We start from the raw sequence: 13087 nt of genomic DNA, 5'->3' as shown, positions 1-13087 counted from the left end.
TCGAGGCGAGCCGTGTGGTGTTGGAGGGAAAAGGACCCAAAATGCAGGCAGTTGACTGATAATGCAAGTGACGTTTATTTACATGTAATAGGGTGACAGAGCTGACAGTGAGAAATGACTAAAGAAACCTAAACTGGAAAAACTAATTAACAAACCTGAGAACATAAGAAACGGGGTGTGGCGCAGAGAGAGGAACGAAACGCCATGGAACACAGACAAGCACAGACTGACACCCACTCACACACAAGCAAATCAGGTAATCACACACAGGAGGGAAGAACAGCTGATCCCAGTACACAAAGACGATCTGGAGGATACAAGCTGAACACAATGACAACAGACACAGACCTTCAAAATAAAACAGGAAATCCAGAACACGAACAGGGCACAAGGGGAGGACACAGAACACCAAAATCAGAATAACTAGAACAGAAGAAAATAACCATAAAACACAAAACGCTGGGTCAACGACCCAGCACCATGACAGTTTCTGTGAGTGCATGTTAGCAAAGTGAAAAATGAAATAATAGAGGCATGTGCATCAATAACACAATCAGCCCAATGGAAACAGTGCAAATGTGTTCAGCTTTGCAAAGCAAACAGTGGCACATTGGGATGCAAATGAAAAAAGCAGCGAATGGAAAATCAGCAAGTCATGTGATTCTGCACATGTGAGCCCGGCTGTTGACATAGTAAGCATGAGTTAGCATGTGGGTGACATGAGCGTTTGCAGGGAGAAGGATGTTTAAGCGATATCAGCACAGAAACGCTGCTGAACGGGAACCTGAACTGCACAGTGAGCTTCTGTATCCGAACACTGCTCCTCACATCAGCAGTAAAAGGAACTGTTGTTGCTAGGGAAGGCTTGTCAGCCATAATGAGTGAATGGACTGAAGCAGAGAGCTGCACATACAAGGTTACGCAAACACGAGGACAAAACCCAGGCACTCAGAAAGCGTTTATTGTAGTGCAATCAATTTAACAACATCTAAGATCCCCGAGTCTGTCTTTTTGTAAGGAATGAAAAAGCTTCCCTGGCAACTGTTTCTGGACTGATTGCTCTCATGTGACAAGATTACGCAGTCAAACATGGAAACAGAGGGGGGAGTGTGTGTTTGTCAGGGAGAGAGCAGGGCTGATGAGTCAGAGGAGGCTGATTCTGACGCAATCCTCCCTCCTCTTCCTCTGCCTACATTACTGCTTCTTGAAGGCTGATCCTTCTTCCCCTGCAAGAAACAAACATAAAGGCATTAATGTAACTGACCTACTCTTTACCATCGCTGATTCCATATGTTATGTAATTCTGGATATACTTCACAGTATTTCTTCAGGTTATCATTATATGAGCCTGAGCATTAGTCTTATGCATTACATTTGGGAGATTATTTCAAGATATCTCCAACTTTAGACGTACACTCTACTTAAATCTAATGCTATGATATCTAGAGGTACACCTAGTTTAAGTGTACAGGCCTGTGGATTGTTGATTATTTGGTAATTCAGTTCTTTTTAGTTAAAAAAAACATTTCAGATATCCACAGGGACATTATTTCCACATCCACAGTGGTTATACTTACACATCCATGTTATTTGTCCATGAACAAAAATGACTCACGAGTCGTTCATGAGGCTTTCACTTTCACTAAATACAGTTTCACTTTTTCATTCTTGAAAAAAATCCTACGGTTCAAATGGTTTTCTTTTATAATTTTTCAGATAATTTCAGATACAAATTAGATTTTAACAGGTAAAAGTTTCACTTCAGATGTTTAAAATTAAAAGTAAAACTTTTTAAGATAAAGTTGCAAATATGTATAAATGTTTAGCAGTGGACAGAGGATTAAAAAGCTCCACTGACTATTAAACTTATGACATCAACAACAACATGTGTCTCAGTCAAAATTATATTCTTTATAGTGAGAACCAAGAAAGACAAAGTCAGTAACTGTACTATAAATAGAGTATCTGTATTTTCTATGAGATACTTATCAACAAATACTGCAGTACATATACACCACCTATCAAATTTCAGCTTGCACTGGTGAATGCAAGTGTTTACTTTTAAAATGTGATTTACAAAAGTTGCAAGACTGATAAAGAAAAATTATGTAAACAAATTTATGAAATGTGCATCTTTGTTGTCGTTATCAATATTGCCTCTATAAGCTCACCAGTAAAAATATTTGTTTAACAATAAACAGTCAGTCGATACAAAGATATGATCACATACAGGATGTGCAGTTCAGTTTCCATCCACTGTGCAACATTTTCAGGCCGGTTGCACAATAATCACACCCTTATTGTGCAGATTGAGTTTTTATCTAACATCCAACAGATCACCGGCTGTTCCCTGAGTGTGCCTGGGGGAACATGGTTTTGAATAACTGCTGTCTAAATGAATTACCTGCTAACTGAAATCTGGGATCAAAAGATGTTGCTTTTATTATTTTGATAACACAGTTACGTGTCTGATAATCTCATTGGAATCCAGCAGTGAAATGATAACTCCACTTTAACGTGATGCAAAAGTCTCGACTCATCAGGGACTACTTCAGTGAAGCTTATTGTCCATTTTCAAATCTTATTTGAAATACAAATACTAAGGTGCACATAACACTCCACAGGCACATAATACCTGAAAAATAACAAGACTAGAGAAATACCAAAAACATTTTTCAAAATTACATTAAAAAATAGAGACAAAAGCGGAGATGATGGATATGCGTCTAAAGAGACATACATACTAGATAGGACAGGGTAGGGGAAGGAATAGATTGTAGTTTAATGTCAGAACAAGTTAAATTGTTGTTAAAAAACTATTTATATAAAATCCCCAGTTTATCCCCTTTTCCTGCTTTAATCTGTAAAATAACACTCATCACTTCCAGCTGAATCCCACCTCCTTCCAGGGAACACTAAGTGCAGAACACAAGAACGTATTTTATGGGTAAAGCTGCTCCTGGATCAGCGTCGCTCTCGCACACTGGGGGCATTGTTGGCAAGGCGTCTACGTGGGATAAGCGCATGCGCCATGTTTCATGGTGCAACGCAGACGCAGATCGACAGCAATCACGATCAGAAGAAAAAAACAGATGTCAGTATTTTTCTTTGACAAACTCCGACAAATGAGATGTGGATTATTACGGCGATCATAAACGGATTACAGGTGCAAGAGTTCGGCAAACAGCGCAATCAATAAAACTGCAATCGTTTTTTAGTCACGTGGTCACGCCTGGCCAATCAGAATGAGCCAAATCCTACGGAAAGTATGTCCTTTGTTCGGATATTTCGACAACTTTATTCGCCTAATTGTGGCGAATAATCTGCGCGTCTCTCTGGATATGGACACGGTGTTTTTATGAGCTCGGGCTCGCGTTGAACACATTTTATCGCGGTGTTTGCAGAATGCCACGTGTCCAGATTTGATGAACGGGCACGAGCCGTCACATGACTCCCCTCCCCCACCCTGCGCAGGGAATGGGGGAAGAAGGCGGACATGTTTGAGGGAAATGTGTTGGTTAAAAAGTATCGAGGTGGAAGACAAGAAGATAATTTGAAGAAAGGTTTCGCATTATTTTGGGATTTATCATTGGAATTTCTTACTTACTTTACATTCCAGACTTTATTGACTTATACTCAACATTCATTTTATATTTTTTATATATATTTTTAAAAATGTTTAGTTTAATGTTTGTTTTTACAGCACAATGTTATGAAAACGTTAGAAATATTTGAATCTGTATTAATATGTGCCAGTGCTGTATTGTGTATTTCAGTGACATTGCAGAGAATTTGTAACCTTGCTGTGGGGGATGGGCGCAGTGGTTAGGTAACCTTTTGTGTGTCGTCGTTTCAATGAGTTTAAGTCGTTTTGTTTTTTTTTTTTAAAAAAAGAAGCCGCTTATATAGGTTTATTAAGTACGATTTTTGTACTATTATCTTGATGTTATTTGGTCTTTTTATTGTTTGGTTGAACCACAAAGGTGTGGTTTGATGGTTTAATCTTTAAAACAATAGTCCAATCTTTAATTTAATTATTCCCTTGGACTGTATTGGTTAACGTAGTTGTAAATATTTCGGTTGGAGCTTGATTTAATCAGGCTTTGGATGAGGTTGTTAATGAAAACTGCTGTGTCATTCAGGCGTTGGTTTCTGTGACCTTCTTATAGGTGTTCGTGTTAGGTTTTTATTGCTGATGAAAGATGTAAATGATGGCTTCAGCACAAACATCGTTTAGTTAAATTATGTGTAAGGCCTGATCTGCGCCCTTTCACAGCGTGTAACTGCGGGTCGTGGAGGCCTCGTTTTACAGGCTTGGCTGGTCTGACTGTTAAAATTGTGGCGCTTTCTTCACCAAGTGTTGGGATCTTACACCGTTTGCGCGTGTAAATCGAATATACGGCGTTTTACAGGTTTTTCTTGACATTGTGTGTTTTGAGTTGAGGGTTATTTGATCATATTACTGTCTCTCAACGTGCTTAAAGATGGCGGCTGTGCTTCGTTTCCCTTAGATAAAAAAATGCGGATGTACTGTTTAGTACAACGCTCGTGGGAAGAAGCCCTTGGCTCTTCGAGGGTACGCGTGACTGGATGCAACAACCAATAGGCTTCATGGTATTTACCCTGAAAGCCCGCGTTACAGCAGCTTTGACCAATACCCGTCGTCGCTCTCAACACGTTGACGTAATGTAATATGATATGGAGCAGGCTGGCTTCCTTGCCCTCGCTTTCTGGAGGGATAATAATGGCGGAGCCAGTTGCATACAGTATATCTTAAAGGCTGTAGAAGGGTGGACCAATAGTGTTGTGCAACTTATTTGACGGACAGGAAAATCTTGCGAATAGGCTGACATGAATTGCAGGTTGGAGAGTTTCAGTATCCAGGGGTGTGGTCATTTTAACTTACGTCGTGAACAGCCAGTAGAAATCCAAGGGGCGGGGACGTTTTGGGGTGGTGTGTCCAATGGGTTTTGCGACGGGTCTATAAAAAGCCGGGTGTAGTCGCATAGTCGCCATTTCAGCGAAGCAGATTTGAAAGAGAGCTCCGTGGCGGGGAACGGAGAGATCTGACGACTGGAGACGGATCCTGGTTTGAGTGTAGCTAAAAACAGAATCCGGATCCATCCCGATGGAAATGGCTGTTAACCCGCCCATTGACAGGTATCTACCGGTATAACTGACTCTCAGCTTTCCATCAGTCGGAATATTGTGAACATTTATGGTTATTTATTTTAAATATAACGGAACGGGCACCCTGTTTGCTGTAATGCCAGTTGAAGAGAGGTGGACGCTGAGTATGCTACAGGAAGGACTTTATCGTGTCGTTACAGGCATTAGAAGTGACTTTCATGTGGAAGAAGTAAGGTTGTTTTGGGCTTTTTAACATAACAAACTGCGACTGTTGAGCGCTGTGCCGGCGCCATTTTCGGCTGCCGTTGGCCGCTCTCTCACACTGTCTAGCAGTTAGCATTACTAGCTCTAGCCTGAGCCCAAAGGGTTGCTCATGAGACGCGTAAGTATCACGTTTGGTGCTGTATGTCTGCGTTTATTGACAGTGACAATTGACAATGCTGACCTGGCATCTTTTAAGAAGGCTTTATCTAATGTATAAATGTGGCATTTGTGTAGCACAAAACCATAGTTAAACTTGATCGTTGTGCAAGTACATACGTAGGGGGGTCGGGCGCACTGCCACGGCAGAGTCACTGCGTGTTTCGCTGGTTTGTTGTTGTAGCCATGTGGCGGTCATGGGGTTGTTGTGATCGCCGGTGTAACGACTCCATTGTAGCATAACGGCTAACGCTCCGTTATCAGTAGCACCACTACCAGTTATTTATGTATTATTAAAGTAGTATTGTCACACATACAGAGAGCCTGTCAATGTCTCTGGTAAATGTTATTTTTAATGTAGGGTTATTAGTATATATGTTGGGTGTTTCCCTTGGTTGCCTGGTTACAGCGCACACTAGCCCCAGTAGTTAGCAGCTGCTATCATTTTGAACTAATCCGATAATGCCAAAAAACTGTCTCTAAATATGATAAATTTTTAATACTTTAATGGAGAATCTATTTTTTGTCTCTTAATTTGTTAAATATTTTTTGGGCCAACATGTTTTTTGTGTAGTGCTGTTATATTTTGTACATGATTATTTCCCTTTTTAATAATAAAGTACACTAACTGTCAAATGTGTTTCCAACAGTTGTATCATTTAAAATGACTGGTTTACAATAGCTTTGCACTCCTTTTGTTGTGTCATGTTGCTAATTCTTCTTACATTTTGTGTGTAGGGTGGATCAGTGCAAACATACCTTTAGGCTATGCATAGGAGACTTAAGCTACTAACCCCATGGTTATATTACTTGCACTGTTTGCTTAAATGTGGAACTTAAAAAAACCAATTTTCTGTTTTGACTTAATGGTAATGGTGCAGCATCCAATAATACAACACCAGCTGTTTCAGGCTTTTGGTAGAAACCAGTTTTCAGGCGGGTGACCTTAAATACCCCCTCTGGCCTTGGTTAGTCTTGTAAGTCTTGTGGTTCAGATGGTGGGCCAGTGAAGGTGGATCATGGTGAGTCAATACTTTGCAGCACTGAAAGAGGACAACTGAATAAACAGAATTGCTGGTTTTTACATTTTTCTTTTTAAATTAAAAATACTAGCATTAGTGTCACTGTAGATTTGATGCTAATGCCACCAACAGTCCCCATCCAAGTAACCAGACTCTGAAAATACTGCACAGTTAATGACATAAAATACAACTACTGTTACTTTATATCCAGTACCCGTAACTATGCTGTTTGGCTCTAGAGTGTATAAGGATATGCTTTCTTTACACCTTAGTGTTATTAAAGGTACACATGGAGGCACAATGGTAAGTCAGGTCAACACCAGAGTTCAACAGAGATGGTCTTCCTTCGCTGGTGCAAAGTGTCGTGTTACGTATTGGTAATGTGACTTTTGTATAGAACTGTTTTCTCCTGTCATCTAAACATAACTCTGAAGTCACCAGGCGCTCATAGGTACAGTCATGGTTGCAGAGAACGAGTTTAGATAGTCGGTGTCTCGCACCTGTCAAACACAGAACAACAAGAAGTAGGAGTGGCTTAGTGTTAATACTGTGACAAGTTAATGTGTACCCTAAGCTCTGTTTATATATAATCACAATCCTGTGTTAATGACTAATGGGTGGCTTGTGGTAGACAAGGTTAGGAATTAGAATTTGTGTGTAAATTTTCTACACTATTCCAGTCATTACAGTAACATGGCAGCTTAAACTCCTCCCACAATCTAAGTTGTTGTTTTTTTTTAAAGCATGGAAATGGGTGTTGGGTTTAAGTCTGAGTGAGACGTGTAGAAGAGGAAGTGCTTGTACCAGTTCACCCAGTGTGAGCGCTCAGGGTCAGGCAGATGGGTGCTTGCTAACAAACGTGTAGTATCCTTTTTGACTTTGTATCAAATTTGACATGATAACAGGAAGCATACGTCAACAAGGGAACACTTATTTATTATGAAAGTTGATTAGCTTACATGGTAATCCCAGGATGTACAGCACAGAATATTCATTGTAACCTTTCTATAATGAGAAGAAAAACTTAATAGAATTTCATCATCACAGCTCAAACCAAAATACTCAGTTCCTTTGTAACTGTGCTCTCTGCAGCTCCCATGTTGGGCCCGATGCCAGTATGTTGGGAATAATGATGGATCAGAACTGTGGCACAGCTGGAAAACGCATCCGAAAACCTTCACTGCTCTACGAGGGCTTTGAGAGTCCTGGAATGCCCCCCCACAGCCAGATGACCCCTTCCGGGCCCCCGCAGCCCCCGGTGAAGGACCCCAACCGCCAGGGGAGGATGACCAACCAACTGCAGTTCCTGCAGAAAGTCCTGCTCAAATCTTTGTGGAGGCACCACTTTGCCTGGCCCTTTCACGAACCCGTGGATGCTGTCAAGCTCAGCCTGCCGGTGAGTGTATAGTTTCAGGTTTCAGTTCCTGTTTAAAGAGTGAAGTTTGAATGTTTCCTACCCTGAAAATGCCTCTCTTCCTCCAGGACTATCACAAGATCATAAAAAATCCAATGGACATGGGCACAATTAAGAAGAGATTAGAAAATAACTACTACCGCAGTGCCAGTGAGTGCATGCAGGACTTCAACACCATGTTTACCAACTGCTACATTTATAACAAGGTAAATCTGCCCTGGTCAATATAACCAAAAATTGTAAAAATATATAGTATAAAATATTTAGAGCAATACTACCCTTGTATATTATGTATCTGTATATAATTATGTCTTTAGATGTTGCCTATAGTTATTAACTATAGTTAATGAATGTATTATGTATAAAGTGTGTTAATATCATTGTTTTAAAACCATTTTGTGTGAATTTCCTTCACTGCAGCCGACAGATGACATCGTGCTGATGGCTCAGTCTCTGGAAAAGGCGTTCCTGCAGAAGGTGGCTCAGATGCCTCAGGAAGAGTTGGAGCTGCCTCCCCCACCTCCACGCAGCAAGTCTGCAAAAAATGGCAAAAAAGGGAAAAACAATGCAGGTGAGCAGATGTGTCAGGCCAGCAGCTGTAGTACACTCAGGACAAGATCAGTCACTTCACAGCCTGATTCTCCTCTTTCACTCTTTCAGTCTCTGGAGGCGTGACAACAGCTCATCAAGTCCCAGCTGTCTCTCAGTCAGCATACTCGCCTCCCACTCCAGAAACGCCCGACTCAATCCTCTCCACCCCACCACAAACCATTTTGTCCAAGAGCATGCCCCACGCCTTTCAGACTGAGCAGACCATGCCCACAATCACAGGTCTCCTGCCCACCCAGCCCACGGCTAAGGTAACTGTAACGCTTGACTTCTTGTATTTATATTTTTGGAATGTGTTCTAAAATTCATGGAGACTAGACATGAAACGGGATTCCTCTGACTTCCTCTGTTCTTCTTTTCTCATCTACAGAAAAAAGGTGTGAAGCGGAAAGCGGACACAACCACTCCGACCACCGTACCCATGCCTATAATGAGCACGATGGGCGTTAGTGGCATGGGGCTGGGGCACAACTCACCGCTAACCCTGACCTCTCTGAGGGTGGACCACAACAGCGGCATGGGCATGGGGATGGGAATGAATATCAACATGAATATGGGCCGACCAGCAGTGGTTGTAGGCACCAAAGGAGCAGGAGGGAACAGGAGGGGAGTGAGCGGACGACCCATCAAACCTCCTAAGAAGGACTTACCAGATTCTATCCTGCCGCCGCCGGTGCGCCGCAGCAAGCTGAGCCCTCAGATGCGTTACTGCAGCGGCGTCCTGAAGGAGCTGCTGTCGAAGAAGCACGCCGCGTACGCCTGGCCGTTTTACAAGCCTGTCGATGCCTCGTCGCTCGGTCTTCACGACTACCACGACATCATTAAACAGCCCATGGACCTCAGCACCATCAAGGTACGCATTCATTCCACAGACTGAATTTATCACTTCTGAAACTGAAGTTCAGAGACTGTTTATCTAAAATCTTTTCTTTTGTTGTTTTAGCGAAAGATGGACGGCAGAGAGTACCGTGAGGCGCACCAGTTCTCCGCTGATGTTAGACTGATGTTCTCCAACTGCTACAAGTACAACCCTCCTGACCACGATGTGGTGGCCATGGCCAGAAAACTCCAGGTGATTTTCTTTATTTCAATGATTAAAAAAATTAATTGGAACTTTTAAATTCTCGCAATTTGAAACTTCTACTTCTCATTTTCAGTTGCATTTTTTTTAAACCAAACCATTTTCTCTCTCCAGGATGTTTTTGAGTTCTGTATTGCTAAAATGCCAGATGAGCCTCCAGCACCACCGAGCTCTTCCTCGTCTTCCTCATCCTCTTCATCCTCCTCTGAGAGTGAGCTCAGCAGCGAGAGTGAGGAAAGCGACAGCAGCCCAAGCTCCGACTCTGAGGAGGAGAGGGCGAACCGTCTGGCAGAGCTGCAGGAGCAGGTGTGTACAGCAGCATGTCTGTAAACACATGTTCACACACCGGTTGTTCGCAGCACTGATGCCATTTTATCTTTTTATTTTTTTGATCTTTCAGCTAAAAGCTGTTCATGAGCAGCTCACCGCACTCTCCCAGGGCCCCATCGCCAAACCCAAGAAGAAGAAAGACAAGAAGGACAAAAAGAAGAAGAAAAAGGTTGAGAAAGAGAAGCACCGGAGGATAGAGGAGGATGTGACACCTGTCAGGCCGCCCAAGACCCCGAAAATGACCAAAACTCCAAAATCTAAGAGCAAGAGTGTGCCCTGCCCCGTGATGCCGATGAAGAAGGCACCGAGCAAGAAAAACAACAAGAGCAAGTGAGTGCTGCCACCTACTGGACAGTTTATGAGTTGACTGCATTGTGCACATTTTTATTTTGTTAAACACTCCCTGCTTTCCTCCAACAGATCCAAAAAGGCCAACGTCATCCCGCAGGTGGCCCACGATCCCCTCGTGAGCCATTTTGACTCAGACGAAGAGGAGGAGACGGCGCCTATGTCGTACGACGAGAAGCGCCAGCTCAGCCTGGACATCAACAAGCTGCCCGGCGAAAAGCTCGGCCGTGTCGTTTACATCATCCAGTCCCGTGAGCCGTCGCTCCGAGACACCAACCCCGAGGAGATTGAGATAGACTTCGAGACGCTGAAGCCGTCGACGCTGCGGGAGCTGGAGCGATACGTCATGACGTGTCTGAGGAAGAAACCCCGAAAGCCTTACAGTTAGTGAACCTCATAAAACATTGGGAAGAAAATGAATAAGCACTGGGTTAGTTGATCTTTGGTTAAAGTTCTCCAGCTCATTGATGTTCTCGTCTTCTGTCTGCAGCGAGTAAGAACAGTGCTGGAAAGTCGCGGGAAGAGCTCGCTCTGGAGAAGCAGATGGAGCTGGAGAGAAGGCTGATGGACGTCAGCGGTCAGCTCAACTCTGGAAAGAAGCCGATGAAGACCAAACGTAAGTCGTCCATGGTTGAAGAGTGAAACTTTATCAACAACGACTAAACTGGTCCCGGTGTTGAAAAATGACCAAAAACTACAGCCATGGAGCATAATGTAGTTTTCCTTGTTTTCCTCTGAACACATCTTGATGTTGTTTTGTTTTCTTCCTCCAGCCGAGAAGCCTGCAGCCGACACCCACACCCAGCCGTCGCGTCTCAGCGCCAGTAGCTCCTCCTCTGACTCTTCTTCATCATCCTCTTCGTCCTCGTCCTCAGACACAAGTGAGTCAGACTCCGGCTGAGAGACAGACTCTTCATATGAAAAGATGTCCCGTTGGACTCTTTTCTCCCCGAGTGGACTGAACTTATTTAAAGCTGCTGACGGAGCTGCAGGAAGGGCTGGCGAGCCCGGCAGAGATGGAGCGTTCCCGGCGCTCAGCTCCGACATGAAGGAGGTTCCTGCTCTCCTCCCTGAAGAACCGGCCTCGGCGGGTGGAGTGAGGGATGCTCCATCTCCTGCACATAAAGAAGATTGAGGCGTGCGTTGGAGGGATAAGGGTGCTAGAGCCAGAATGTGTCTAATTTCTGGAGATAATTTTCCCTTCTCACCGTGCTCCCTGTCTTTATGCTGTATAGACGAGGTGTACAGTACTCAATACATTTCTTTTATAAAGAAGCATTTTATGGAGCTAATTTATTCCCTCATTGTGGGAACAATGAAACTGGCATGAGCGAAGTCGTTTTTGTTTGTGTTTCTTTCTTTTTTTTCCGAGTGGATAAAGAGGGGAAATATTTGTGTGTGTGTTTCTGTGCGAATGACGTCGTGACGTTCTTCATAGTTTTGACGCAGGCGTTGAAAAAGTGGGTCTGCACACAGAAGCACCTTCAGAACGCATGAGATACAGAGGAGCTGACGAACATCTGCACACATCTGTTGGAGGGGCATGAATGTTTCTGTGTCGGCTGTTTTCTCATCCTTTTCTCTGTAAACGTGTTGCTTTTTCTAATGTGACCAATCTGCTAATAAATTGTGGGGGCGTTTCGTCCTGTGCTCAATAACATCTGTTCCTCTGATTTCTTTAATTCAGTCACAAAAACATCGGATCAGAGAGGTTTTAAATCCAGAAGTTTGTCTTTAAACAATCGGCCTTCGAGATCGACGGCAGCTGAAAGTTTCAGTTTTATTTGACTTTACTTTGTGTGATTAAACTTTAGTACAGCAGGTTAGAGACGGCGAGTTTGTTTTGATCGAGTAGACGCCGACGATGGATTCGTGTTGTTGTGATGATGCACTGTTTCGTTTTGTTTGTACTACTAAACCAGTTTGTGATTTTTAGGGTAAGGTGTGTTTTCTGTTCTTCTGCAGCGGATTATTTATTTAGGAGGAATTTTAAAAAGGAGAAACTTTTCATACTGAAAGCAAACGTTTGTGGACAGGTTACGTGTCGGGATTGTGGAGGTGTAGATAACCTACAGCCTCTGAGCATGTTTTTGTTTCCCTTTGATTCCTTTTTTAAAGTATTTTCAGTCTGAAGTTTGTCACAACCCTGAAGCCTGTGTACTCCATCGCTTCACCTGAACATCTGTACATAAATAAACTGAGACGTCTTTTCACCGACTTTGGCAACGTTTTATTGACATCCTGAGTTCAAACAACACGACATAAAAAATACATCAAAGTTTTCAGTTTGGCGATCAAAGAGAGGCGCAGATTAAAGTATTAACTGCAGTTTGTTTATTCTTTTGCTGAAAGAACTTTTTAACCCTAATCTGGACTTTTTAAAACACGCTCTCATCACAGAGGGGAACAACACACAACTGGAACTGAGCATTAAAATCGAGTTCCTCTGAATGACGTTCTCACAGTGCCTGACTTCATGTATCCTCACATGTGCAGCCTGCATCCTGCTGCAAGCAGTTTTCCTGCATATTAAAAATCCTGAGATTCTCTGACATGTTTATATTGATTATTAATAATTATTACTAATAATAAATAAAAGGGAACAAGAAGACAAAATCCATTTAATACTCCAAAACAGTCCTGCTGCACTGTGTAACCCCACAGACCAGCTGAAACTTCCAAACATGAGTTTTTTGACAACAGATAAAAGTCCAGAATAACACAGAAGATCAT

At 42.7% G+C, this 13087-nt stretch overlaps 1 protein-coding gene and 1 long non-coding RNA gene across 2 annotated transcripts; one reads left to right on the top strand and one right to left on the bottom strand.

Moving 5' to 3' along the window:
* Positions 1–943: 943 nt before the first annotated feature.
* On the bottom strand, positions 944–2991 carry LOC106676690 (uncharacterized). Its single transcript, XR_001342404.2, has 2 exons — positions 2900–2991; positions 944–1226 (listed from the first exon to the last, which is right to left on the bottom strand). It is a non-coding gene; the product is annotated as an uncharacterized LOC106676690 (long non-coding RNA).
* Positions 2992–3055: 64 nt separating this feature from the next.
* On the top strand, positions 3056–12571 carry brd2a (bromodomain containing 2a). The gene is made up of 12 exons (XM_014413763.4): positions 3056–5160; positions 7665–7968; positions 8055–8192; positions 8407–8557; positions 8647–8846; positions 8966–9448; positions 9539–9667; positions 9791–9982; positions 10077–10336; positions 10427–10737; positions 10845–10970; positions 11128–12571. Exons 1-12 carry the CDS (start codon positions 5129–5131, stop codon positions 11253–11255), a joined length of 2454 nt encoding a protein of 817 aa, XP_014269249.1. The 5' UTR covers positions 3056–5128; the 3' UTR covers positions 11256–12571.
* The last annotated feature ends 516 nt before the right edge of the window (positions 12572–13087 follow it).

This window comes from Maylandia zebra, linkage group LG22, assembly GCF_041146795.1.
Source record: "Maylandia zebra isolate NMK-2024a linkage group LG22, Mzebra_GT3a, whole genome shotgun sequence".
NCBI classification, from domain to species: domain Eukaryota; kingdom Metazoa; phylum Chordata; class Actinopteri; order Cichliformes; family Cichlidae; genus Maylandia; species Maylandia zebra.
This window is presented reverse-complemented; position numbering and strand designations above follow the sequence as displayed.

What these genes read in the sequence shown, in the direction of transcription:
- brd2a (XM_014413763.4), top strand. Translation starts at nt 5,129, where the DNA reads ATGGAAATGGCTGTTAACCCGCCCATTGACAG. An exon ending in CCACCCAGCCCACGGCTAAG is followed by an intron (nt 8,847 to 8,965) that starts GTAACTGTAACG and finishes TCTCATCTACAG; the next exon opens with AAAAAAGGTGTGAAGCGGAA. An exon ending in GAAACCCCGAAAGCCTTACA is followed by an intron (nt 10,738 to 10,844) that starts GTTAGTGAACCT and finishes TTCTGTCTGCAG; the next exon opens with CGAGTAAGAACAGTGCTGGA.